This window comes from Thunnus maccoyii, chromosome 4 (assembly GCF_910596095.1).
Source record: "Thunnus maccoyii chromosome 4, fThuMac1.1, whole genome shotgun sequence".
Lineage (NCBI taxonomy): Eukaryota > Metazoa > Chordata > Actinopteri > Scombriformes > Scombridae > Thunnus > Thunnus maccoyii.
Genome location: NC_056536.1, coordinates 31,471,913 through 31,499,901, shown reverse-complemented (window position 1 = coordinate 31,499,901; position 27,989 = coordinate 31,471,913). Strand labels below are relative to the sequence as shown.

Genomic DNA, 27,989 nt, shown 5'->3' with positions numbered 1-27,989 from the left:
TATACGAGAAACAAAACAAAAGGAGGTTTTTGTCAAGGTTTTGAGATATCTCTGCTGCCTCACAGTGTAATTCAATTATTTACCTTTTTAAATTCATACCTTCATTGTATTACAATTTTATTACAGATTATTTTATTTTGAGGTACATGTACTACACAACTGATCATCAATAGCTGTGGCTGAAAAAAACTGTGGCCAAAAATCACCATCATTCCTTAGCACTGCTTAATGTGCACGTCTTGTATTGACTTAACTGCAAGTGACTTAACCCTCAATTTCAGCCTAAATATCATACCGCAAAATGCTTGTTGTATCTCACCATAACTGCTTACATATCATAAACTGAAATGCTGGGGCTACTGAATATGTGCTGCGACAGTTCTTTAAAATCTATGGAGAAAACTTATGCAGATGAATAGAGCAATAGACAAATTACAGACTTCTATAGCATAACAGTTAAAGTAAAAATGTGTAATTATAGTAAAGTGTTGATATTATGACACTTTTTAGCTGTCAATCTCTTCTGCTTATCATCTGTATTTTTGGTGTTACTGAGAAACCTAGCCATCCTAGCAAATTAAATACATATCAGATTCAATACTATTAAACTAGGAACTGGCAGTTTCATCCCCATACAGGGTGATGAAAGTTCAAATGGAAACAGTCATAAAGCCTGTTTGCAGTTTTTGTTAACCTCATTGATAGTTACATTACAGCTGAAATGATACTAATATCCTTTTCCTTGTCTTTATCTGAACTATTTCATGTCTCTTTGACTCCAGCCATGTTCTCCTTTTCAACCCTTCCCCCTCTCTACCTGAGTCTCCTCCTCTTTCTCTCGTACCACTCCTCTGTCCTCTCCTTTCAGACTAGGAAGGGCATTCAGTGTGTATCTGCTCCCTTTGTACCAGGCCACAACCTGGTGGGAGAGGGTTTTGATGTGGTCAGCTTGCGCCGAAAAGGAGCCTACATGATTGACGTGAGGACCTACCTCACTCCAAAGGGCACCTGTAATCTTGTTCCCAACCCTCTTCAAGGCAACCAGCTGCAGAAAGTAATTTAAATCAGAAAGGCACAACACAAACACAGACTTACACTATCTGCAGCAACTTAAACACTTTGGCATACAAATATTGTTAGCATGTTGAGTAAGGATTTTTCACCTTCATTTTCAGCTGCCTCTCTCTGCAGTGGACTGGCGCTCATTCAGCCGCTGCAGTGTTCATCTGTACAGCAGTGAACACACCTCCGTCAGGTATTCTGTGATATAGAATCATAATCACTGATAGTGTTGTAGTCCAGTACCTCAAGACTGACCAGTCAATACTTCCTAACATCCACCAGTTTTTAGAATACCTAAAAAGCAAGATAACTGAGGTTTGAAACAGTGGTTGGTCAAAAATGTTTACATCTGATTCGAGAGTTAATTTTAATGTCTGGCATCCAAATTCTTTTCTATAATCTGAGTAGGGCTGGGACAAATTATCTTTATGTTGTTGTGACAATTCAACTCATAATCCTTTGGCCCCATAAAATCAGCTCCCCAGTCATTGTTTATATTCCAGGCTCTGATTTTACACCACAACATCAAAAGTTTTCTTTGTCAGCTCTAGGAAAGAGTGGTGAAAGCTCACAGACACTGACTGAAAGGTACTGACAAATATGAAATCTTAAAACTGGGTGTCATTCCCCTCTCATTAGCATTTATAATTGGGAGAAGTACCTTGTTACACACTCACACAGTCAGTCTCTTTCATACCTTTAATTGGCTCCATTGATAAAATTGATTGATGTGAATTATTTAATAATTTCCTTTTGTGTTGTCTGTTGGAAAAACTGTTTTTTGGAAATTAAACCGTTTTCATGGTGAGTATGTTATGTGTCCACAGCTCACTGCTTGAAACATATACCAACCAAGACAGCAGTGACTGGAAGGTAAGAAACATTTCACAGCTATTGTTGAGAGAAATGCACTGTACTATTATTAACTATATATAATATGTATATATATATATTTATTCTGACTTACAGTAAGACTTGTATTTATGTACTTTTAGTGAATTTAACTTCTTAATGCTTAGCTTACAGGTCCAGGACTTGCATAGTACCTCCCATATTTTATGTAAAACAAGTATATTAATGAAGGGTTATTAGTTTTGAATGATCTGTCCCATAAATGTTTGCTGTTCATATTCAGAAGGTCAATTCACACTTACTTAATAGTATGTTTTCTTTCATTTAAACATAGTGCTACGCAGCCATGAAATCAAGTTTTATTTGCAGATTTGAGATTTCAGTTGATTTCACTTTAAATCTTTGCTGCCACCCTGCATACAGTTTGGGGGAATGAAATTTCTTTAGTGCTGCTCAGTGCAGCGAAAATCTAAATATTGTGGGCCTGAATACTGTGGACCAGAATCATTGTTTGTATTCACTATTTTGCCCTTTAATTCAGCTTTGATGGATATTGTGGACCAAAACAGCGCCATCTGCTGGAGTTCTTTCTATATGTGTACACCCTCTCTGTGCCACAACAGCATATTCAAGTGGGAGTTTCCTATTGGTGGAACACCACTAGAAAACAGCCAGGTGTTCCATGACACCATGTTTGACTCTCTGACAAAGGCTCAATGCTGAAACACATCAGAGCTTTGTTTTAAAAGTCTATACGACCATGCCATGACAATAAAGGCATTTTAATTGTTCTAAAAGAGAGTGCCTTGGAGTTTTCTTGTATTTTTGTGTCTAAACAAGACTAATAGTCTACAGTCATGCCAGCGGCTTTGTGAGGCTGTGATTAGGCACAATGGTGCTAAATGGAGCTAAATGCAAACTTGAGCATGCTAACATGCTCACAAAGACAATGTTAATATGTCCATGTCACACAAGTATAATGTTTACCATGATCACCATATTTGTTTAGCGTGTTGACATGTAAACATTTGCTAATTAGCATTAGAATAAAGTACATCTGAAGCCGATGGAAATGTAATAAGTATTGCAGGTGTTTGGCCCTGAACTTAAGTATTGGAAAAATGCAAATGTTGACTGGATGCTGCTTGACTAAAGGTTTATGGATCACCAAAGTGATTACAGTTCATCCTGAACATAAACATCTTTACCAAATTTCATGGTGATCTATCCAAAAGTTGTCAAAACATTTAACTCAAAACCAGAAATGTCAACCTCAAGGTGGCGCTATAGGAAAGGAAGGGATTAATCAAAGTCATTATGAGTCATCCTATGAGATGAAACCATGAATGTCTTTGCCAAATTTCATGGACATGCAACCAATAGTTATTAAGATATTGAAGTCTGAACCAAAATGATGGACTGAGCAACTGACTGGCTTTGCCACTCCTGGAGCTACACCATTAGTGTGGATAAAAACTCAACAGCAGTACAACTCAGTAAGAAATGTTTACAGTGAAGTCTGGTTAATTACCAGGACATTGTTTTTGGAAAGGCATGCTTGTGGTGGATAATTAAAGAAATCTTTTAATGCTTTGACCATGTCAATCAAAAAACTAAAAGTAAGCTTATTTGTGATTTGGCTGAATTACGTCATGGTTATTACATTAGAACCTCAAGCAGCTCATGATCTCCTTTTCCATCTAGTTTGGACTAGATGTTAGAAGATGGAAGAAGGATTTCAGCTTGGACGTGGGGGGAACACGTTCCACTGCATATAACTTTGCTACAGCCAGGAGCAGAGAGGACCGCTACACCTTCAGCACACACAGGTCCACATGTATCCATTACAGGTAATGTATGAAGACCCTTGCATCACCACAGAACGTCAGGTAAGTTTGCATAAACAGATAATTTACTTAGTTGTCTTTTTGTGTTTAGTTACCGTGTGTCAAACAGACCGCCCCTCAGCTCTGAGTTCCGTAACGATTTGGCAAGACTGCCCACTTCCTACAGCTACTCAACCAGGGCCCAGTACAGACGGCTCATAGGAACCTACGGAACACATTATATCCGCCAGGTTAATGCACACATTAGTTTTATTTACTTATTTCACTGGAATAAATGACAATATTTTTTGTCTCAACATCATTCTATTCTATGTAATTTCAGGTTTATCTTGGGGGGCGATTCAGGCGAGTCACAGCTACACGTACCTGTTTGTCCAGACTGAATGGCTTCTCCTCAAACCAGGTATGTGGAGCACACGTCTATTGGCAGTAAACTCACTCTGTACCAAAAATAACATCTTACATCCCCTCCTGTCACATAGGTGCACAACTGCTTATCACTGGGTGTCTCCGTGGGCCTGGGAATGAAGGTCAAATCGTCCGCTAACCTAAGGTTCTGCACCAGGATCCTACAGAAACAGGCTGTCTCCAGCTCATACAGCTCTGATCTCAACAAACATTACACAGAGGTGGTAGGAGGCACTGGTTGGGGGGGTGAGTTTTCTCTCATCCGTAAAGACTCCCTGGGCTACCAAAATTGGCGGAAAACCCTCAAAGACCACCCTGATGTTGTCCAGTATTCCCTAAGACCAATGTATGAGCTAGTGCCATACTGGACAAAAAGGACTGGACTTAAGGCTGCCACAGAGCAGTACTTAAAAGAAAACGGCATCAGGAACTCGGACAGGCAACCATACTGTGGCAATCACTACCCCAACCTGGATTACAACTGCTGTCCTAAACAGGCCTGGAGGGGAACGCTGGTGGTGACCATCGTCCGAGCCTGGCGTTTGAAAGGAGATTTTTGGGGCAAGACTGAAGGGTGCGTAGAGAACAAGCCAAGATCCAGAGGGAAGGCACAATAAACATATATTGATTCAGTTGTTTGCTTTTCCTTGTTTTTTGCAGGTATGCCAAGATGTGGTACGGTTCAATCTACCGCAAGACCCGTGTGATCCGCTCAGACTACCCTCACTGGAATGCTCGATACTATCTGGGCAAGGTCAATACTAATTTTCTCTTTACAGATAAGTTAAAAATCGTCCACATCTGAGAAAAAAATATATCACTGAGGTCTGAAGGAAATGTTTTGACATTGTGGCATATATACTTATTTGCTGTCTTGTTGAGAGTTCGATGAGAAGATTAATACTACTCTAATGTCTGTACAATACACAGCTAGCCTGACTCTGTCCCTAGTGAACTTTAGAGGTGCGGATAGGCAGATTTTTTTATTGTACAGACATGAGAATGGTATAAATCTTTAGTCAAACTATTTGCAAAAAAGCAGATAAGAGTATTTTCTGAAATTTCAAACTATTTCTTAAAGCAATTGACTAATGCTACCTTTTCCAAAGTTCTGTCATTTAGTAGTGAAAAAAAGGTTTTTAAAGGGGATTTACAAGAATGCTAACAATAAAGATTGTGCTCCACAAAGTTGAATTACATTATAATCAGTTTTTTTCCTGAAAATAAAGCACTTAAAGTACATAAGTAATAAGTCTTTTGTAAAATACATATGAAGTATGAAGTATGAACTGAACTGTGTGATGGATCAACCTCAACAGTTAAGGGGTATATAATATTTTTTAATATTATTATGGTTTTTATTATGGTTTAATTTTTATTATCTTTTGTTATAAAGGTGAACACATACTCAGGTCTGAGGATCGAGGTCTGGGATGAGGACCTGGGCAGGGACGACCGTCTGGGGTCATGTGTGAAGTACCTGAGGCAGGGGACACATAGCTTCACCTGCCCAGCCGAGAGAGGTGGCGTTTTGATCCAGTACACTCTGACCTGCGATCGTCACCTGACTGGAGACAGGTGTAACCAGTACAAACCAACTCCATAGTGAGAAATGGATTCTGGTCGGCATATTCTATGCATATATTGCTTGCTTTTCTTTAATCAATTGTGATATCAGATATTTGCATTACTTTCTTTAAATGCAATAAATTAGACAGGTCTGGAGTATTCTAATACACAGGTTAATGAAGTGAAATGACTGTCACACTATTCTGTTTCCTATTTTAATGAATCAATAATGTTCTGGGACTATGAGGTATAAGTGTTTGATTTATAAATGGACAATCAGCATTGAATGTGTTTCTGAATCAATTGTGTGAAACCACATATAAAAAGACAGATTGACAGTTTGAGAGTGATAGTATTCTTTTTTATTCCTGTTTTAAATTTTGGTCATGGGGCTACATTTAAGTCACAGACTGTATGTTTGTCATATATACAGTAGCTGTTGATTATTTTCTGAATTCATGTCATTTTACCATACATCTCTGTACAAGGCAGAATGAGAGAGTGTTTCTCTGGGATCAAGGTAAAAAAAATAAATTATGTCAAAATTGTCGTACCATTAGAGATACATTTTTTCGTGACTTTCTCATGCTAAAAAAGGCTGTCAAATCATGTAAACTCCACTGATCAACACTGAGGACAATATAATAACAGTACAAAACACATGCTTGAGTAATGCATAACTAATACATGACTCGTGATGACTTAATGCATGAAACAATGCAGGATGTGACATGAATTGAAGTTTCTCACCATTAATAAATGAACAAGTCACTATGAGTTAATGTGATTAGTTAATCATCAATAAATAGTTGTTAATTAATAGTTATTTCAAACTATATGCCACCAAATTAGTTACCCTCCAGTTATAAAAAGGCAAGCTAAGCACACATTTTGACAAAAAGGCAATTCAGAGTGTTTTACATAAGACATTAAAGGCATTGAGACAAAGAGCACACGAAACAAATTATAAAAGGTCATTTTAATACAAGTAAAATAGTCATTAAAGATCTAAAAGAATAGAAAACTAAAACATGCTAAAATAGAATAAGACAGGTATAAAATACAAGAATAAAAGTTACAGTGCGGTGTAAAAAAAAAATTGATTTGTTACATACCTGGGCTTAATCAAGTGATGCTGACATTATTGTCTTATCTGAAACCCAGCTCGCAAAATCTATTACAGATAAAGTCATCTCTATTGGCGGGTATAATGTTTACTGAACTGCTCACCCCAAGAGAGGGGGTGGGGTATCTATTTTTGTAAAGAGCAAATTTCTTGTCAATGTTGCACTCTCTAAATCTGTCAGCAAACAATTGGAGTTTCTGGCCCTAAATATTGAGGTATCCAAAGGGGTTTGTATTACTTTAGTCAGGTGCTATAGACCACTGTCAGCTGTTCCTGATGCACTTCCATCGCTGTTGCAGCTGTTTTCACAGGGCTGCTGTCAAAACATCTGCAGTGAGTTGCCTGTATAATGACAGATTGACCTCTGGTGGCGCATGTTGTTCATTACAATACATCACATCAATAGTGTCTGTGTCAGTTTGAAGGAACGCCCACATCAAAATGCAAGGTCCTTGTCCTTAGATGCCATCCTCATTTGGGTCTCTTTATGTGTGAAACTGAAGGAAGCAGTTCTTTTGATCTGTGAAGCACAAATGAACATCACACTTGATGCATGCAGTTGACATATATCCATCCTTGCAGTACCTACAGCGGCCTCTTTTTTCAACTTTCATTGGCAGGTGCCTCACATTATCCCTGCGAACATCAAGATGGGGAGTATTGTGGGACATCTCTTTCACACTGGGACTTTGTGCTTTGCCTCATCCATGGATGGTCTGCCTCTCTTCAGGGTATTGATTTGGATAAGAGAGGTTGCCAGTTATGCCTGTTTATGAATTCCTTTTCAGGGATCTGCAGGGTTTTACAGTTACACTTGAATTGCAGCCAAGTATTGACCTCTCCAACGATGATAATGGCCATCCCTTTAGGGGTATGCTTCTCACAATGTGGAGAATGGAGATTTATGATCATGATCTGAGGGGGAAGCTCGAGAATATAAGCTTTCACAAGCAAGTAAATGTATTTCTATGTCGTGTGTGTTAACCTCTCAGGAACTGTGATCAAGGTATGTTAATGAATCAAAATTGAGGAGGCTTACCCAAATACTAATACTGGCTTTGCTTTTTGAATGTGTTGTTCAAGTAGCAAGGCATTTGTAAATCAGATAGCTTTCTATTAAAAAAGCCTGCAAAGATATTTCTTATAACATAGTTACGTTTGTTTTGGAAATAATAAAATCAGTAAAACAACAAATAAAAACAATGCATTTTTACTCCTGTATACTCATCATAGAACCTATTTGAAAACTACTTTTGTCCACCAAATTTCTGCTGTCAGCCTGGTGAATATTTCCCTCTGAAATGTAGTGGAGTGGAAGCGTAGAGTAAAGTACAATTACCTCAAAATTGTACTTAGGTACAGTAGTTGAGTAAATGTATTTTTCTGTAAACAAGGAAGTTACCATGAGTGTGTAATTTCCCCTCAAGTCTCACTGAGAGAATTCATCAGATTACTTCAGCTGAAGTATGCATATTGGGAATTTCCTAAAACACGGAAGTTACCATGAGTATGTAACTTCCCCTCAACGCTCACTGAGAGAATTCATCAGATTACTTCGTTGTTGTCTTTCTGGCTGCTGACACAAATGTTGATGAAGCTTAAATGGCATGTTTTCAATAAAATACTCTCACCGTTTTCTTTATTTATTTCCTTCCATTTCAAGGGCAAACTGATCAATGTACATTACTGTTTTTTAACATAAAAAGCTTAAAGACAACACTCAAGCTTTGGTTTTCGTACAGAGTAGACAAATAAGATACAAGGCCCTTTTTTCGTGAACCCAGCAGCACAGATCTCAGTCAAATGTTCCCTGCGCAGCACTTTTGGTATTTTTATGGCCAGGCACACCGTGCCAAAATGTGGCACACTTAGATACAGGGTGGGATCAGAAAGAATTTATCATCATCATAGGTGAGCATGTTGGAAGTTGGCTACTTTCATCCCCTTTTAACATACAGTAGGGCTTTCCCTGTCATGATACCCTGACAGTTTGAGAATCCTGCAGAGTTTTCCTCAGAAGAAACGCATTATTGGCTGGGTTTTAAAGAGTTTCAAATATGAATACAGCAGCTCAAATATGCTGCCAAGAGCAGGTGATGACTCTTTTTAAGTTGAATTCATTTTTCTGGACACGCTAACGATCCATCACCATGTTTTCCGTGTGTGATAGTTCGTGATTTTACTTGGCATCACAATGATCCACACAATAACCATCTGCAGTTAAATACCACCGTAGAAGTAGAGTTTAAAAGGTTGTCTAGTATTTTTCATGTCGTTTTTTTATTTAAGAAATTGTTTTGAAAGTTTAAATCCTTTAGATTTGACTGTTTTACATGCAAAAATAACTGTTGACATTTTGGGAACAGTACAGTTGTTTATTTAATCTTCATTTTGCAACATAAACATGATCCTTTTAATGATCCACTAATAAAATTGGGATTTTTAAGATAAAATATTAACATACATACATACGTAAATAAAATGTAACCCAAACAATCTCTGTCACATGTTGTTCAGCGCAGCCACGTGTACCTGTGCTTTAAATAAAAACGCGGAGCTCCAGGCGACACTTTGGCCTGGCGACCTGTTGATTTGCATTAGAAATGCACGGAATAATTAATCATAACCAACAAGTTTGGTGTGCCTATAACCATAGAGGTTTGTGTGGTTAATTTGCAACGGTCTGGTGCTGATTGCACATCATGCCATCAGAGACTACAGATAACGCCTTGAGATGGCTGTAAAGAGAAATTGCCGGACAAATGAATTTTTCTGATTTCAGGGAGGATCACATGGGTGCACATTCACCAAATAAAGTGACAAAATATCGTGAAAGGAAAACTGTTCTGTGACCAAGAAACCATACCGGCATAATGAGGTTATTATCTCAAGTGTACCGGTATGGTATCTTGGTGAAAGTGGGAAAACAGCAGTTTTAAGGATGCTGGTAGGCGGATTTTGTTACCTTTGGACAGAGCCAGGCGAGCCCTTTCCATCTGTTTCTGGTTCAAGCTAAGCTAACAGACTGTAGCTTCATATTATACAGACATGAGAGTGGTGACATTAAGGTTATAAACAATAATAATAATAATGCTCCAGAATGCTGCATTAATAAATAATAATGTTAAACTCTGAAGGCTCATGTAATGTTTTTCTGCCATGGAGGAAATAAATTCATGTCAAGTCAAGAGCATCTTCCCACATCTTTACTGCAGAAACACACAGAGAACTGAATCATCTGTCAAGCAGTCAAGATTTACTGCTGTCTGAAACTGAAAAATACCAAAAGAACAATGATTAACTACCAGAGAAAATAATTTTGATGCTCCAAAGAGCCTGACAGGACAGAGTTTGAGTGTGTGGCTCATGACAAAATATATAAATGTGGACTTTATGTTCTGCTTTAAAGGACTTTCTTCTCCTTGGATTAATAGTGTCTCAGGGAAACTTTCTTTGCGTGAAATTGTGTTGTATCCTCAAAAAGTCTTTTTCCAAAAACTGGTGTTGGAAAAGGGGGGGATCATCTTATAATCAGGGTTGTCTTATATTCTGGCCAATGCAGTACAGTACTTACAGTATGTAGAGGAACTACAGGGGTTCATGGCTGTGATGAGAACAGTTGTGCACATACTGTGCAGCACAACTGTTGCCAGAGATAAAAAGAATGTTTTAGGGTCTGATTAGATCAAATCTGAGCTTTTGGCTATCTTCCTAAACCTACACACCCGCATTCACATTTGATAGAGCTTCAGCATTTTTCTGAAGAAGAATGCGGAAAAATGAACTGATAGACATGTCAAATCAGACTCACAGATGTACCGTATATTCTTTTTGTTTCCTTGATGACCCATGTGGGGAGGCCCCCCTGGCATCTGACATGAGGAAGGCAAGTTTTACATTCCACAGCCAAAGAACTCTGACAAGGTATAAAATGACCAACTGGTTTTCCTCCATGAAATCTATCCTCTCCTCAGCTCTGCCCGTCAACACTAAAGCAAAAGGTAATATTTCAGATGTTTATTACTTACCTATTAGGGCTGTGACTAACAACTATTTTCATTATCAATTAATCTGTTGATTATTTTCTAATTTCTTATTCGATTAGTTGTTTGGTACATAAAATGTCAAAAAATGGTGAAAAATGTTGATGACTGTTTTCCAAAGCCCATTTCTTCAAATGTCTTGTTTTGTGGAGACCAACAGTCCACCAACAGTTTGTTGGATTTAATGTTTAATTTGTTATGTTTAACACAGATGGCATCAGGGTGTCACTTGGTTTTCTTCCTGTGTTTGATCAGCACACTGTTCACTGCAGGAACTGTAAGTAAAACTTACAAAAGTGTCCTTTTGTCTCTTTTTGGTGGTGGTGGTAGGAGAGAAAACCTAGAAATTACTTTCATATACGACTTCATTATTTTCCCATCACATTGTGGCGTCAAACGTAATCACCACCTGAATTACAAACACAGACAACGTTTTTCAAATTAATGAAGCACTGCATTAAACCGTGCGACATGAAGCCTACTTAAAACGTGGGGAAGTGGGTTTGAAAACTCAGAATGTTGTCACCAGAGACCAAGGTTTACATCTTGAGCCCCTCGTGTGTTTAGGTTTAGGCAACGAAAACACTTTGGTAAAGGTTAGTGAAAGATCATGGTTTTGGTTAAATGTTAAACACATTGTGTCATGTGCTTAAAGTATGGCTGCCCCCTAAGAGTCGACCAACCTTTAGTCGATGAGAAGAGTCTTAGTCGAGCAGGTTTTCATTGGTCGGTTGGCCTAAGCTCGAAAGCTGCACCTTGTCATGATAAGGTCAAAACCTAGTATGACTAGACTGCTTATGAAATGCTAGAGGGCTTTTCATTTGAAACAGCGAAAATAGGAAGTGGCCGAGGTGACCAATGGCACATTTTCATCACTTGGTCAGTGACCCTGTCCGCTGTGATAACAGAAGCACTGATTCCTCTGGAAATATCGGTTAGCTCCTGCACTTTCCTGCTGGGAAACCTCCTAAAATGAGAGACAGGAAGATTTAACAGATCTAACTGACTCGAAGGACTGAAAAAGGTAACTCCTTGCTGGTTGTTCCGACCATGTATGTATAATAAGACCTGTAAATGGCGTGGCTGCTCAGCCTTGTTTCCAATGATCTCTGTGGCCAATCGTGGTATTGCAGTGAAAAATTCCCCTGCCACCCAAAAAGCATTTTCCCCATAGACCACCAGTATAAGAGAGAGGTCTGTAAAACTGTTGACAGGACGCTTCAAACTGCAAACAAGGTCAATTAAGACTCTTTCTATTATGAATTTTTGATCCATGGAGGTTTTATGTTGATAAAAGTATCCTTGAGCCAAGAAAAGCGATTTAAAAAGCCTATGTAAAGTCTGTGGGCCGAGCAGGAACTCACCGGTGGGGCGAGCAGGAGAAACACTACTGAGCATGTTCAGTGGGCCACATACCTCCTGAAGGAAACGTGGAAGCTAAAACATTTTTGGCGTATGCGCCAGGCAAGCAATTCTTATTGGACTGAATGGGCGTCATCTTTGACACATTCAGAATCATTACTGCTTTTGCTGTTAGCATTGTCGTTAACAGGCAGCTTGCTTTGTGCATGTACTTAAAATTCATATTTTAGAGGCTTTTACGGTCTGTATTTCTCTGTAATGTAGCACAGTGTTAACAATATAACTTATAACACATAATTAAATTAATATGATGAACGTGCAACGACTAGTCATCGCACATTTATCTAGTCAACTAGTTTATCTAGTTGACTAGATAAACTAGGAAAATCTTCGGTTGGGGGCAGCCCTGGCTTCACTGTGGACTTTATTCTGCATTAAACAAAGACCTTGGTGAAGTGATGCCAAGTGCCCAAGCATAACCATAAAAAGGTTTAATAATAGTATCACTACATTCAGATATCTAATTGCAAGATTAGATATTTTGTCAGGAAAAAAAAGAAAAAAAAAAGAAACGTCACCAAACCCTTTACTCATATGTTCAGTATCAACATTTTTGCAACAATTATAATTTGGGCGGCATTACGTTTCCTTCTAAACATATTTGCTGTTGCAATTCAGTAGTAGATAAACGAAATTTCTAGGAGATGGAGTTGCAGGGTTGACCAAGAGAAACTATTGGTCTTAAATTAGAACCATCCTGGGGAGATGCTTAAAAGGTTTAATAATAGTATCACTACATTCAGATATTGAATTGCAAGATCAGATATTTTGTCGGGGAAAAAAAAGAAAAGAAAAAGAAATGTCACCAAACTTTTTAAGCTCAAATTATAGTTGCCACATCCGCTAGGGTCCGCGTGACGTAAATCTCGTCATCAGAGGGTGTGCGCATGGGCTATGTGCGGACATCCGTGTACCTGCAATTTATTGTGTCCATGCAGACCTGTCCGCACCAGTCCGCGCGGTCACAACATTGTGTTCCTGTAGAGGGCGATCTACTGCGCATGTGTGGGGCACGTTCTCCGAACGGACCCCAGAAGGTAGTATAAACACATCAACTACCCGTCCGTGTCCATGTGCGTCCGCTCAGGAGTATAAATGAAGCATGACTCATACATTCAGTATCAACATTTTTGCAACAATTATAATTTGGGCGGCATTACGTTTCCTTCTAAACATATTTGCTGTTGCAATTCAGTAGTAGATAAACGGAATTTCTAGGAGACGGAGTTGCAGGGTTGACCAAGAGAAACTATTGGTCTTAAATTAGAACCATCCTGGGGAGATGCTTGAGTTGCTTTTACAGTGTCTTTTCCACATACAGCATGGACTACACATAATATTAGTTTTCTCTTTATATTTACTACATAAAAATCTGTGGAGCTGCTGAATTAAACACTGAAATGTGCAGATTCCGAGCTTATTAAATAACCTGTTGTTTGTGTTCACAGGCCATAGATAACCCAGACCAGCAAGGTTGGTAACTGTGACTTTTATTTTTTAGATTTGTTTGGCTGTTGTAATCATTCCAGTTAATTATTTCAAAGAAGTACAGGGTATGCACTGACATTTTTTCATGAGACTATCCCCCTACCCACCGCTGCCTGTAGGGCTACAACTAACTGTTATTTTCATTATCGATTATCATTATTATTATTATTATTTTCTTGTTTGACTGATTAGTTGTTTGGTCCATAAAATGTCAGAAAATGGTGATAAATGTTAATCACTGTTTCCCAAAGTCTAAGATGCAACCTCAACTGTTTTGTCCACAACCCAAAGATATTCAGTTTACTCTCATAGAGACTAAAGACACCAGAAAAATTCACATTTGAGAAGCTGGAAACAGAATTTGGAAATTTTCTTGTGGAGGATGTTATAGCAGCATATTAACACCCTTTTTATTGGAATGACATGTTCATCACTAATAAGTGTAATGTCCACATGTGCACCTCATTTCTAACATGACGAGTGTGTTGCAGTTTCTGGCTGTCCTCCTGGTTGGACTCAGTTTGGCTCTCGCTGCTTCATTTTCTTCCGCATTGCAAGGGCTTGGACTGATGCAGAGGTATCTGATGCAACAAAAACTATTATTCCTTTGTTTACACTGGTGCTATGTTGTCAAACAGCCTTCCGTTAAATATCTAGTTGTTAAAAGATGAAAGGGGCTTATAGAAGTCAGGTCAGAACTTATTTATGGAACTGGGCCACAGATTTAAAATAAAATCTTCAAATGACATTTTTACTTTAGCCATCAAATTGTCTTTGCTCTACTGAGGTATTTTAATGCAGGTGTTTTTTGTTTTTTTTTAATTGTGGTGATGTGCATTTGCATTTTACTGTTTAGTTTTATGTTGAATGTCTTGTGTTTCTTTACGTTGCTTTGGCTTTTAACATCTTGGAACCATGTTTGATATTACTGTCATTCCTCTGTAAGTCCGATATATTATGTATAAATATATATATATACACACACACACATCTTCCTTTCTCTTGCTCTATTTCTCTGTACTCCCATCCCTCCATCTAATTCTTGTACCTCTGCTTCTCACTCTAGCGTACCTGCATTTCGGCTGGTGGGAATCTGGCCTCGATCCACAGTGCTGATGAAAACAGCTTCCTCAGAAACCTGATTGTAAGAGTGACTGGCCATCCTTTTCATACCTGGATCGGGGGCTTCGATGCAGTGAAAGTGAGACATACAAACACACAGAATCTGATGCAGCTCTTTCTGCAATTAGAGACAGTGATCAATATTTTTCACAATTTTCTGACATTTTATGGACTAAACAACTAATCATTTTAGAGACCAAATGACTAATTGTTGAATCAAAACAAAAAAACAACAGATTAATTACACAACAACAAACAACCAAACAAAAAATCCAACACAAGACTCTCCGGGATATTTTGTGAGGCTTTGGTAATTATTGAGACAGCAGGTTGCTGCTTTGTTGTATTTGGTTGTATGATATTGTCATGTGTTCTCATTATTTTTGTGTTATATTATATTTCCTCTTTCAGGAGGGAACGTGGATGTGGACTGATGGCTCAAGGTTTGACTACAGGCGCTGGAGTGTCGGGCAACCAGACAACCATGGAGGAGTAGAAAACTGTATAGAGATGAACTGGGGAGGTACAAATATCTTTTCTTCACTTCCTGATGTTGATTTTTATTGTGGAGAAATAATGACGCCTGAAAATATTTTTTGAACAATACAGTGTGCTGTATGGTCATGTGTTGCCTCTGTTGGTATATTAGTAGGTATACTCAAAGCATTCTTAAGATTTGTCTGATAAGCTTTAGAAAATGTACACATATGGACATTTAGATGTAATCTTATCCATTGATTTAGTTTGAAAAAAACTAAACTCTGTAAAACATTTATAATGGCTTTTCTTTGTTTGTCAATCTCTCCCTACAGGAAGCTTTTGGAACGATGGCAGGTGTTTCTGGACAAGACCTTTTGTTTGTGCCAAGGATCTGTGATACATCCTACCATGTGCCACCATGCCTGCCTTGATGAGGAATTCACTTCCTCTTTAATGTCAGGCTCTACTGACAGTCAAAGTAAAATCAAATACTTCCAGATCAGTAAACAATAGAAATTGTGTGATTATTAATTCTGATTTTTGATTATTTGATAACATTGAGTTAATGGATTTAGAGGAAAAGCTGCTTCACTAAGATGGTTTAATGGGATTTTTTTGTCTGTATAGTCATATACACATCCAGGCTAATATAAGAAACTGAAAGAAGAATATCTACTATTATTCCACTGACAAAAACAATACTCTGAAACAGCTTGTGCCTGTCATACAAACTAATATTGTAGAAAAAAAGTTCTCTTTCTCATTTTACTTAAGTTAATGTTGACAAAACAGTAAGCGGACATGAGGCGTTTAGAGCTTCCATCAGCACAGAGACCCTTCTACTAAGACCGAAGGAGACGCACCATGAAAGTCGATATTTATTAAAACTCACAACTCAAGTAAAAACAGTGCAGATGACATGAGTTTGAACTTAATTGCAATATTGTGGAAGCCTTGCTGTACATACTAGATCACATGTATGTCTTCAAACTGTGTGCTTTGTTTAACAGCCGACTGGTTTGTTTCTCTTGTAAAATGTCCCAAAGCTGTATTTTCTTTTTTGTTTTTACCAATTTTAACTTTTGAAATTTTGTAATCAACCAACCAATCAGATACACATAAACCATGTTCTTCATTGAAAGCATATTTTTGTCTGGTCTTGATTTCTTGGCTTTGTTCACATTTGAAGTATTTCTTAAATAGTTAAAGATAAATGACGTATATTTTAAAGACAAGAGAAGAGAGACACAGAGTCAGAATTCTAAATGTTTGACTCAGACCAACACACCAAAACCAGCCACGTTTACTATTTCTATGTGTGTTAAACTTGAATCAAAAATATTGGTGTTATTCCTGTCCTTTAGAAGGGGATAAATACCATAGATTTATATAATCAGGTAAACTACAAAATTACACATTAATCCTACATAGCTTGAAAACACCACAAATTGTGGCTTTACAGTACATGTGCCGAGCAGATTCAAGATATTAATACAGATTTACTGTAGATCTGTGATGGAAGAAGTATTCAGATCCTTTACTTCAGTAAAAGTACCAATACAGCAATGTAAAAATATTCCATTAAAAGTAAAAGTCCTGCATAAAAAAATCCTACTACAGTAAAAGTACATAAGTATTATGAGCCTGATGTAGTTAAAGTATTGCAGTAAAAGTACATCAGTATTATGAGCTTGATGTAGTTAAAGTATTGCAGTAAAAGTACATAAGTATTATGAGCTTGATGTAGTTAAAGTATTGCAGTAAAAGTACATATGTATTATGAGCTTGATGTAGTTAAAGTATTGCAGTAAAAGTACATAAGTATTATGAGCTTGATGTAGTTAAAGTATTGCAGTAAAAGTACATAAGTATTATGAGCTTGATGTAGTTAAAGTATTGCAGTAAAAGTACATATGTATTATGAGCTTGATGTAGTTAAAGTATTGCAGTAAAAGTACATAAGTATTATGAGCTTGATGTAGTTAAAGTATTGCAGTAAAAGTAGTGGTTTGGTCCCTCTGACTGATATATTATTATATATGACATCATTAGATTATTAATAGTGAAGCATCAGTGTTAGAGCAGCATGTTACTGTTGTAGCTGCTGGGGTGGAGCTAGTTTACACTACTTTATATACAGTTAGCTAGTTTAGTCCAGTGGTTCCCAACCTAGGGGTCGGGCCCCTCCAAAGGGTCAGCAGATAAATCTGAGGGGTCGTGAGATGATTAATGGGAGAGGAAAGAAGAAAAAACAAAGTTCTGATACACAAATCTGTTTTCAGTTTTTGGACTTTTTCTCTAATCTTTGATTTTTGCTGAAATATTGGATCATTTGAACATTTATGTAAATGAAAGCATGTGAGAAGTTTAGAGGGAAAAATCACTATTTGGTGGAGCAGTTAACAACTCATAGACATGTGAAATGTGACCCCGACTACACACTGCTTTTTGTAAGACGTCAAAAGACAAAAAGGTTGGAAACCACTGGTTTCATCTTTAACAATGTGTTGTATTTTAAAAGCTTGTTATATTATCCATTGTGTCAAATCTTCATCTGAAAAGTAACTAAAGCTGTCAAATAAATGTAGTGGAGTAGAAAGTACAATATTTCCCTCTGAAATGTAGTGGAGTGGAAGTAGAAAGTAGCATCACATGGAAATACTCGAGTAAAGTACAAGTATCCTCGTACTTGAGTAGCGAACTTAGTTACTTTCCACCACTGCTGCACATAGTAATACACCACAGATTTACTGTGTGTTTGATCACTATACATAGTCACACTTTCTCATTTTTTTTATGCAAAGGAAATATTGTTTATGAGAAATTAGCACACTTTACCCCACTGGTTCTCAAAATGTGGGGTGGGCCCCCTGGTGGGTGACAGAAGCATTGCAAGGAGGGACACGTGATGAGGGACGAGCAGAATCATTAATTAAGTCTGATTCATGTGAATAAACTAACAACAGAGAATTCTTTAGTCTCTATGACAGTGAACTGAATATCTTTGGGTTGTGGACAAAACAAAACATTTGAGGACGTCATCTTGGACTCTGGAAAACAGTGATAGTCTGTTTTCACTACTTTCTGACATTTTAAGGACCAAACAACTAATCGATTAATTGAGAAAATCAAATTTATTGATAATGAAAATAATGGTTACAGCCCTAACTGAGACAGCAAAATGACATGTAATGGATCCTTCTTATATGTATTTTCACTAAGCAAACATGTAAAAACTAAAATATTAAAGCTTGTTGATTATATACCTTTATGGACTGAGTGTGCAGTCACTGCAACAAACATTTGTGGTTTATTTTTTTCGACATGACAAAGTTTGTCTGTCCCTCAGGTTCAGTATCTGTGTGGCAGGAGAACCTTGTTTTTACGGTTTGGGCATTTTTACTCATACAGAGGTGATAGAAGAGACTTCTGCACACTTAGGTCTATGCAGTGTTTCACTTTATCACTTTTTTTCAAAGTGAAACACTGCATTGATCCAAGCTTGCAGAAATCTCCTCTATCAGTTTGGACTCATTGATGCTTCCAGCGGCTTAGCAAAGACTCCTGCATTATACTCATAAAGAGGTGTAAGGAAACAGAGTTCATTTGAATTAAATAACATTGAACTTGGCTAGTTTTGTTAGTAATTTCCTTGATGTGATTAATTATTAATACAATGCTAGTTCTAATAATTAATACAATTCTAACAATTATTTTCATTATCAATTAATCTGTCGCTTATTTTCTTAATTAATTGATTAGCTGTTTAGTTCATAAAATGTCAGAAAATGGTAAAAAAAATATTGATCACTGTTTCTCCAAGCCCAAAATGACGTTCTCAAATGTCTTATTTTGTCACAACCCAAAGATATTCAGTTTACTGTCATAGAGACTAAAGAAACCAAAAAAATATGGAATCAGAGAATTTGGACATTTTTTCTTTAAAAAAAAAAAAAAAGACTTCAAACGATTAATTGATTATCAACATAGCTGGAAATTAATTTAATAGTTGGCAACTAATAGATTAATCAATTAATCACTACAGCTCTAATCTTGTAAATTTCTTTTACATGTGTTTCCATTACTTTTTAAGAACACGTAAAATGCCATTACTTTCCATGGTTTTTCATGAACATAATATTAATAAATCAGTACACTCAATGCATTTATGTGTACATGGATGTTGAGTCCTCAGAAGCAAAAGTCAATAATCATGACTGGTAGAGCACATCAATTACATGATTTATTCATGCATGGTTGTTTCAGGCAGACACCCTTTCTCATCTTTGTTTATCCCAGGAGGCAATAAAGTGCAAAGATAATGAATCCAAAAACACTTTCTCTGTATTACCTTATTTTCACAGACTTCTTCAGCTATGGGAAACCTGAAGGACTTCAGTGACAACAAAGCTCATTAACATTATGATTTTCAGCACTGAAATACCTGACTACTGGAGACTTTTTTTCAGCATGATTCATAACGGATTGTTTGTGTTCAAAAATCCTAGTTTTTAAATGTTGTTATGGTTTGTCAAAATAAAACAGGAACAAAGGACATCTGACCACAGCGTTGGCAAAATATTAGAGTTACCTTCAACAATTACTACAAAAGGGCATTTTATTTAAAAGACTATATTGTAAAATCTGACACCAATGCATTTCCTGGCAAACATTCCCAGTTTGATGGAAGAACATCTAAGTAAAATAAAATAAAAGTGGTGTTAAATGTGAATCTGCCTTTGATGTAGAAGTTCCAGCCAGCTGATGAAGGAATGAAATGACTACCTCTGATCAGAAAGGGACACTGTCACTTACACAATTATGACAAGGATGTAACAAGGATAACTTCAATGTTTTGTTTACATTTTATGTTACCAAGACAGAACACTGAATGTGTGAACACAGATATTCCCATCAGAACCAGGATCGTCAGTCTCCAGTAGCTAGACGAATGCTCATGTTCATAATGTTAATGAAAAAGTTTGACATAATTAGGTTCAGTGAGGTTTATTTTGATTGTGAGGACATACTTTACTGAGCATTGTTGTTTAGAGGACAGTTTCTCCTATTAGTTACATTGTTGCACTTAATTATGTCATAAAGCTCACTTGTGCTTGGTTGTAACGATGATAACAATGATGCATGTAACAATGTGTGCCTGCTTCCTATGGACACACAACGAAATAAACTCACATACATATGTCGCACATACTCACTGCCCATCCAGACCACCCTCCTGGACGAATGAGTGCAACATATGTAGGTAAGGTGAGGCGTGTTTTTGTATCAGTAACGGTTAACTTTCTGCTAACTGCTAACAGCTAACTGCTAACTGTCATTTTGACCGAAAGCTTCAGGTTCACAGCAACTACACTTTTGGCCCGGGATGAGCTGGGTACTTCAGAACAAAACCAGTGGTTCTGCTTTGATTAATTTCATTATAACAGTATTTTATATAACTTTATTAGAACAGTACTTTAACTTTATTGTAACATTACTTTATTTAACTTAACTTTATTAACTACTTTATTTAACTCTACAATAACGGTAATTTATTTACTTTATTATAAAAGTACTTTATTTAACTTAACTTTATTAACAGTACTTTAACATTACTTTAACTGAACTTTATTAACAGTACTTTATTTAACTCTATTATAACAGTAATTTATTTAACTTTATTATAACATCACTTTAACTTAACTATATTAACAGTACTTTAATTAAATACATTATAACAGTACTTTAATATTGTAACTCTAGTTTATTTAGTAGTTTAGTACCTTAGCATTTTACATTAGTTTAGAGAAGATTTCAAAATATCGAGAATTAGGGCTGGGCAACATGGACTATAAATAATATCGTAACTGCAACGTGAAATGTTTCTGAATGATGATAGACGAAGGGAAATGTACCCAGCTTTTACTCTATTAGCACTTCCTCACACATACATTACCATTTTTAGACTCAATGTTATTGCTGTCAACTTCCTCAAAATCCATAGCATTTAGTGGGAAATATTTTACACAACCAGTTTGCTTTTATTTAGTTTTTTGAAGCTGATCAGTGGATTGTGAGAACATACACCTGAAGCAATAAATAGATAGGAAATTGGATACCATAAAGCACAATTCATAGCTTTTCTAAACTTTTCAGGATCCAACAATTTGTTGTTCTTTTGTTTTAATTTGATTTTAAGAGGGGACATCATACCTATTGAAAATATTACATTTTTCAAGCTTCAAATTTTAATAATAAAACATAGGCATATAAAATGGTGTGTTTCTGTGTATGAAATTTCTTTCTTGAATATTGCAGCACAAATCATATAGAGAAGGTCAAAATTTTTGGATGAGAGAACACTGTCAAACTTCTGATAAGTACATGTAACATACTTTCAAAACTAAGCTGATAGTAGCATTAACATATACTTGAACTATGTGCATGAGCACATTTTTAAATGTATGATAATAGCACACTTTAAATGTTTACATATAGCTTCAATTCACTGTAGTATTTGTATAATTGGCAGGAATATACTATATAAGGGCATAAAAATTACCATGTAAAAATATTATTTTAAAGCATAACTTTCAGTTAAAATTTTACACTAATACAGACAAATAGACTTTTGAATAATATACTAAATAAAATGGAAAGCAGTACACTTTTAGTAGGTATGCTAATGGCTATATTTAAGTGAAGTTCAAATTTCAGCATACATTTTATAAATATAGTATAGTATAAATATAGTATTAAAAGCATAAGTAAAAATGTAAGATTGAAGAGTATTTCTTGGGTAAAGCTTTGCATTAATACACTTTGAAAAGAATATATTTATTCACATCCAGGATCACATTCTTAAATAGTGTACTTTAAATAAGTATACAAAAGCACAGCTTGCGTCGGTGTTGCCTCTGTCCACCAAAAATTTGTCTTTTTATCTAGTTTTGGCCTCTTTCTAATGGCATACTTTTGGTTTTGGATCGTCCTTTACCACAACGCCTGGATCGCAAATAACAGAGAAACTACTTGAGCACACACTCACAACCCCCGCACAAACCGCAAATCAAAAGGTGACCGCATATTTGCATTCTTAGCCCCAACTCTGTGGAATCATCCTCCACAATCTGTTCGGCTGAATCCTTGGACTGTTTTAAACAACGCCTCAAAACCCATTTCTATTGGCAAGCCTTTCTATAGACCTCACTTCTTGTTCCCATGTCCTGCTTTATTTCATTCTGGTTGATTTATCTCTGTGTCATGTTTGTCTATTTTATTAATCTATGTGTTTCAATTTTGCATGTGTCTGTGAAGCGCTTTGTAACTGTGTGTTTTAAAAAGTACTATATAACCACGTCGGGCTGCGGTGCAATCGAAGGGCTTCTGTCACGGGCATGTAGATGTCTTCAGACCCCGGCTGTTTTCAGACAGTGCAAGGAGATAAACATCACTTCCTTTGTCCACTATTTTGCCTGCTGCTGGGGCTGCTTTGCTGAAATTTTCTAGGGGGCGCTATTCAGCCAGTTTGCAACACTGATGGAATATTGTCATGTAGGAGTCAGGAGTCTTCTCAATAAGGATGCACGATATTGGATTTTTTGCCGATATCCGATATGCAGATATTTCCAGCTCACTGTGGCCAATTGCTGATGCCGATACCAATATATGTGTATATTTTTTTCCAGCTGGCTGAGGAGACTATTATGCATGCAAGCATAGATTGTACTAAGTATGATCAAGAAAGACAACATATGAAGACTGGAGTTCAGGAGCTCAGGAGGCACACAACACAATTGGCATTGTGTCAGCCAATAAAATAAATCTACTCACCTCAGAGGTCGTCTCTGCATATGTTCGTGATGCCACGTGTAACTATGTATTTCTGATGATCTGAATAGAGTGAGACACACAAAGAAGCATAAGTTGATACGGCTTTATTTCCGGCCGGGGTTCTGTCACATGCAAATACAATGAACAACAAGCCAACTTGAGCTGGGATCTTTTATACCTTGCCACTTCTTTAACATATGTTTTCCATTATCAGTGGACTTCTCCTTTGTATGATGAGTTATGATATGGACCTGTTAATATGTCAGACATCTTGGCGTCGTTCCTATCAAGCCACTGAATTTACACCTAAGGGCCCCACACTTGATGTTGTTCCAGTTTGTCTTATTGACACATGAACATGGTGCCTCAACTAAAGGTTTCTTACATTCCTTAAGATGCATGAAGCACAAAGAAAATACCTACTATCAGCTGCATCATTGGGATTCCCTGTGGCAATGGGGCATCTCTGCCACTAAGAGAGGAGAGTTTGGGGCCCTCCCAGATTTCACACCAAAGTGTGAACTGCAGGACAGGCTGAGAGTTGTAGTCTGTGTGAGCAGCTTTTTGGCGCTCTTCTTTTGTTTCAGGGATTAAAGGACAAAGGTGTTCTTGTGGTCAGGCTTCAGAATTTATAGGTAGGCCTACCTTTGTCTGACCACATGGTTGAGGCCCAACAATACCGACAACCAGGAGTCCACTGGCTTGATTTTCTCCCTGTTATTCAACTATCTAATCAGACAATTGAGGCGGCTATGTATGAAAGCCTAGCAGTTCTACGTCTTAATAAAGTGATGTCACACACACACACACACATAATCTCTCTCTCTCACCTTCCTGATACAGCTCTGTGCAACTCTGAAGTAGTTAACGATCGGGGCAGAGTTTCCCTACCGTCACAATGGTGAAAACCTGTCAAGAGACAATATGGTCTGACTTTAACACTGCAATACCTTTATGTTCAACTTTATGGAAATAAACAAACCCTCCTACCACCAAGGATTCTCTGATCAGAATAATTTCCATAGTGTACCAACTCTTATCAGTTTAGCAAGGTTGCATTTCCTCATAGTTGACGTATGTCCATCTTTGCAGTGCCTGCAGCAGCCTTTTTTAAAACTTTCATCGGCAAGTGCCCTACGTTATCCCTGCAAACATCAAGATGGGGAGCATTGTGGGCCATCTTTTTCACACTGGGGCTTTGTGCTCATGCATTATCAATGGATGGTCTGCCTCTCTTCAGGGTATTGATTTGAATGAGAGAGGTTACCAGCTGACTTTTCATGACTTCCTTTTCAGGGATCTGCAGGGTTTTACAGTTACGCTTGAAATGCAGCCGGGCACTGACCACTCCAAGGATGAATGTGTGCCAAAATATGTACAAATACCAGCATGTGGACCTCATGTGAACTTGTACTTGGCTGTAAAGGAATAAAGCAAATCGATCCCACCCATGAATCGGCTCTACGTCTTCACAGTGGTTGATCTGCTCACTTAAATGGAGGACTTGGTGGATTTGTCCCACCAGTCAGCCTTGTCACCTGGGTGTAGACCATCACAAGTGGAGAGAAGAGTAACTGACCCGATGGTCATACCAGCTCACAGCACAGATGTGACTTTGCTCCACCCTGAAGTCAAAGCTCCCTCTGCCTTGTGTTCTCAGCTTCTTCGTTTCTGCTAACCTGAAGTTTGGTACACTCACAGGGCATACTGTTCCAACAAAGTGGATTTCATGCTCAAGGAGTTTGGTGAATAGAGGCACTCAGACTTGGTGCATTTACCCTGCATACTCCCTTGGTACATGTCAGAGTTTCAGAGTATGCCTGCATGCATATGTTATCTGATTCCACTGAACTTCCCATTAAAAGGAATCATCATTTCATCCACAGAGTTATGCTCCCCTGGCACTATCTGTAGACATTTATCATCCAACCATGGCCTGATCTTCCAGTTTGTTTTTTCTGAAGCAGTGAGGTTGTTGACAAAGTGGGTGAAATGAAAATAAGTAAGGGAAATGGTCATGAGGCATAACATCGGCTACAGGGCCACAGCGCATCTTGGCTTCCCAGTAAATTCTGACATTAGGCATTTGTACTACGCCCATTCAGAAGTACATGCCTATCATTTGTTCTAGCTCTTTAAAAGATATGTCAGCAAGTGTCCCATGGTTCTGGAGACCGTACTGATTGCTCTTGACAATACATGACATTCTGAAGCATCTATGAGGACACAAATCTGTGTATATATATATATATATATATATATATATATAAACATATATATGAAGCACATAGGAAGCACAATTGATGAATTGACTCAGTGATGGGACCTTTTGTGTAAATAAGTGATGTTTTTGCAACATTAAAACAAATCCCTCCAGATCACATGTATTATACTTTAAAAAAAAAATATTAATCACTAAACATCTTTAGAATAAAGGAAAAAAATATTTCATGCCAAATACTTACTTGGAAAATAGTTGAAATTGGACCAAAAGAGAGAGCTGGGGGTCAGTGGGAGACAGACATGTTGTTTGAACTTAAAATGTGGTATGTCTTACAGTATTAATATTTTCTAACCCAAAATGTTGCTGTGACACAGTTCAGAGTCAGGAGTGTTGGGATATGTAGGGTTTGTCTACATTCAGTCAGGAATAGGTAATACTAGACAGTTTCAAATAGATGTTGCAATTGTGCGCCTCTGGGGGTTAATAGAAATGCCAAAATGCATTTTTCTGCACAGTTTATATAGTTTGTTAATGTTCTTCACTGCACAGACTGAATGCACATGAGCCATTTCTACTGTTAGCAACACATTGTGGAAACTATCTAAATATCTCACATTAAAATTTCACCTCATGTGTCTGATAGAAATCACACTAAAAAACAGTTACAATATGTTCGTAACTGAGAGACACACACTTTTCCTCTTTGTTAAAATATTAATGATGATACAGGTTAAAAGGAAAAATAACATCTCATCAGAAGAAAAATCTTTCAGATGAATGATGGACATTTTAGGGCTCCTTTGCTAATCATAGTTAACAGAAATCAAATCAAAAAACAAATGAGTTATAAAACTGAAACAGATTGTGTCCCTTCAGTAAAAGACTTCTGTGAGGGCTGGTCTTGTGTAACTTTGCTCAAACTTCCTCCTCGATCAACTGAACAGAGATAAGAAAGGTGGAATGACCATCATGATGGTGGACGGGGTCAAGAGAGGAACGATCAAATATGGGAACTGGCATGCACATGTAATCCTAAACTCAACATAACAGCAACACATCAAAATATTGTTAATATCAGGGTCACATTAAGATTTATAACAATTTATAATAAACATTATGGTATGACACATCCTTGTGTGACTGTAACTTCATAGTTTTTACTTATTGGGCGTTAACACGCCCAGTAAGTAAACATTTAATTTCCCCATGAAATGTTTTGTAGCTGATGCATAAAATTCCAGTAAATTCCATTATTTTTTTAACATTGTTTAAGGAGCAGTCTAACATTTACTCAAGGCTGTGGCAATGTGTAATTCATTATTAAACTGTGTCCTGTGGTCAGTGAATGACACTTCAAGTTTAAATAAGCAAAGCATCCAGAAAAGGTATAAAAAGACAGCGTTACCTTCTGCAAGACATCCTGCTACCTTCTACTGCAACTGCAAACTCATCTGATCATCACAGCAAGGTAACCTTTTAATTCTTCATCATAGCAGCAGCTTTACAGAGAAGATTCTTGATCTACTCTTCATTTTATTTAAGATTAGATTTATTTGTCAGTGATAATCTGCAATTAACCGGTCCTAACATACAATTATTTTACAGGTCCTTCAATTTTATTCTAATTTCCTGAAAATTTTCTTTTAGTAGTATGTAGTAGTATATTTAGTATTTACAGACAGATGGTGCAATTTTGGTATAAATTGTAAGAAACAACTTTAAAAGTTTGGTAGACATTTATGTACAGGTACATAAATGTCTATTTTATAAGAACAACTTTCACAGAAATGTTCACATGTGAATGCTTACAACCAGTCACTTTTGTTTAGGATAAGGACCATGCAGTAAATGTATTCTGTTTTTCCCCAGATGGCATCTGGTTTTCAGTTGGTTTTCTTCCTCTGTATGATCAGTGGACTGCTGATTGAAGGAACTGTAAGAAAAACTTTGTTTTAGGGATTTAACTTTTTTTTTTTTTGCTAAAATGTTAGTAGTTTCAGACTACTGTGTACTGTTTGTCACTCTGTGAGCCTCTTTGTCTGTTTACATTAAGACAGGAAAAACATCGCTGACACTTAAACGTAGAGTCAGGCATGTAAAAGTCAATCACAAATACTGTTTGCTGTTATTTGCTTCCATTAAAAACCACTGGCCAGATACCATGTAGTTATTTCACTAAAATTATAGTTTTATCGTCTTATTTACACACAGTTTTCCATGCACTTACTAATAAAAAACAAATGATTAAAAATAGTAATTAGCTATGCACATATGTGTTACTTCATGCATCTGCTTGTCGCATTTGTGGAACGTGGATGTGAGTGTTAAAGCACTTATTCTCAAAGGCCTCTCTTTGATCTACTGTGGCCTTTTTGTACTTAATTTGTACTTTGCTTAGGACAAAAGCATCTGCCAAATTAATTAATGCGAATGTACTACCTGTGGAGTGGAAAATGGCAAATAGTGCTGAAATGTTTAGTCAATAAATTGGTAAGTTGATTGACAGAAAACGT

At 37.1% G+C, this 27,989-nt stretch overlaps 4 protein-coding genes and 1 long non-coding RNA gene across 10 annotated transcripts in view; 4 read left to right on the top strand and 1 right to left on the bottom strand.

Annotated features, from left to right (window-relative positions):
• LOC121896076 (galactose-specific lectin nattectin-like) overlaps positions 1 to 24,236 on the bottom strand; it is a 42,837-nt gene extending 18,601 nt beyond the window's left edge. For 3 of the 6 annotated variants that reach the window (XM_042409717.1, XM_042409720.1, XM_042409718.1), the window contains exons 1-4: positions 14,889 to 14,977; positions 1,164 to 1,260; positions 992 to 1,045; positions 818 to 919 (exon numbers count right to left, since the gene is read on the bottom strand). The gene's annotated coding sequence lies outside the window, so the exon portion shown is untranslated. Of the gene's footprint in view, positions 1 to 817; positions 920 to 991; positions 1,046 to 1,163; positions 1,261 to 3,856; positions 3,967 to 14,888; positions 14,978 to 23,252; positions 23,313 to 24,082 lie in introns of those variants that run through there. The other 3 variants (XM_042409721.1, XM_042409723.1, XM_042409719.1) reach the window with 3 other exon arrangements.
• On the top strand, positions 16 to 3,834 carry LOC121895744 (perforin-1-like). Its single transcript, XM_042409167.1, has 2 exons — positions 16 to 1,054; positions 3,619 to 3,834. Exons 1-2 carry the CDS (start codon positions 722 to 724, stop codon positions 3,766 to 3,768), a joined length of 483 nt encoding a protein of 160 aa, XP_042265101.1. The 5' UTR covers positions 16 to 721; the 3' UTR covers positions 3,769 to 3,834.
• LOC121895743 (perforin-1-like) lies at positions 3,772 to 6,076 on the top strand. Its single transcript, XM_042409166.1, has 6 exons — positions 3,772 to 3,803; positions 3,853 to 3,991; positions 4,084 to 4,164; positions 4,244 to 4,743; positions 4,830 to 4,923; positions 5,566 to 6,076. Exons 1-6 carry the CDS (start codon positions 3,772 to 3,774, stop codon positions 5,773 to 5,775), a joined length of 1,056 nt encoding a protein of 351 aa, XP_042265100.1. The 3' UTR covers positions 5,776 to 6,076.
• LOC121896078 lies at positions 12,127 to 13,496 on the top strand. Its single transcript, XR_006095912.1, has 2 exons — positions 12,127 to 12,758; positions 13,046 to 13,496. It is a non-coding gene; the product is annotated as an uncharacterized LOC121896078 (long non-coding RNA).
• LOC121895742 (galactose-specific lectin nattectin-like) lies at positions 13,903 to 17,004 on the top strand. The gene is made up of 4 exons (XM_042409165.1): positions 13,903 to 13,932; positions 14,299 to 14,394; positions 14,884 to 15,018; positions 15,351 to 17,004. The coding sequence occupies exons 1-4, from the start codon at positions 13,903 to 13,905 to the stop codon at positions 15,537 to 15,539; spliced, it is 450 nt and encodes a 149-aa protein (XP_042265099.1). The 3' UTR covers positions 15,540 to 17,004.
• Positions 24,237 to 27,989: the final 3,753 nt, after the last annotated feature.

What these genes read in the sequence shown, in the direction of transcription:
- LOC121895742 (XM_042409165.1), top strand. Translation starts at nt 13,903, where the DNA reads ATGAGACTATCCCCCTACCCACCGCTGCCT. An exon ending in GGGCTTGGACTGATGCAGAG is followed by an intron (nt 14,395 to 14,883) that starts GTATCTGATGCA and finishes TTCTCACTCTAG; the next exon opens with CGTACCTGCATTTCGGCTGG. An exon ending in GGGGCTTCGATGCAGTGAAA is followed by an intron (nt 15,019 to 15,350) that starts GTGAGACATACA and finishes TTCCTCTTTCAG; the next exon opens with GAGGGAACGTGGATGTGGAC.
- LOC121895743 (XM_042409166.1), top strand. Translation starts at nt 3,772, where the DNA reads ATGAAGACCCTTGCATCACCACAGAACGTCAG. An exon ending in GAACACATTATATCCGCCAG is followed by an intron (nt 3,992 to 4,083) that starts GTTAATGCACAC and finishes ATGTAATTTCAG; the next exon opens with GTTTATCTTGGGGGGCGATT. An exon ending in TTTTGGGGCAAGACTGAAGG is followed by an intron (nt 4,744 to 4,829) that starts GTGCGTAGAGAA and finishes TGTTTTTTGCAG; the next exon opens with GTATGCCAAGATGTGGTACG.
- LOC121895744 (XM_042409167.1), top strand. Translation starts at nt 722, where the DNA reads ATGATACTAATATCCTTTTCCTTGTCTTTATCTGAACTATTTCATGTC. An exon ending in AAGGCAACCAGCTGCAGAAA is followed by an intron (nt 1,055 to 3,618) that starts GTAATTTAAATC and finishes TTTTCCATCTAG; the next exon opens with TTTGGACTAGATGTTAGAAG.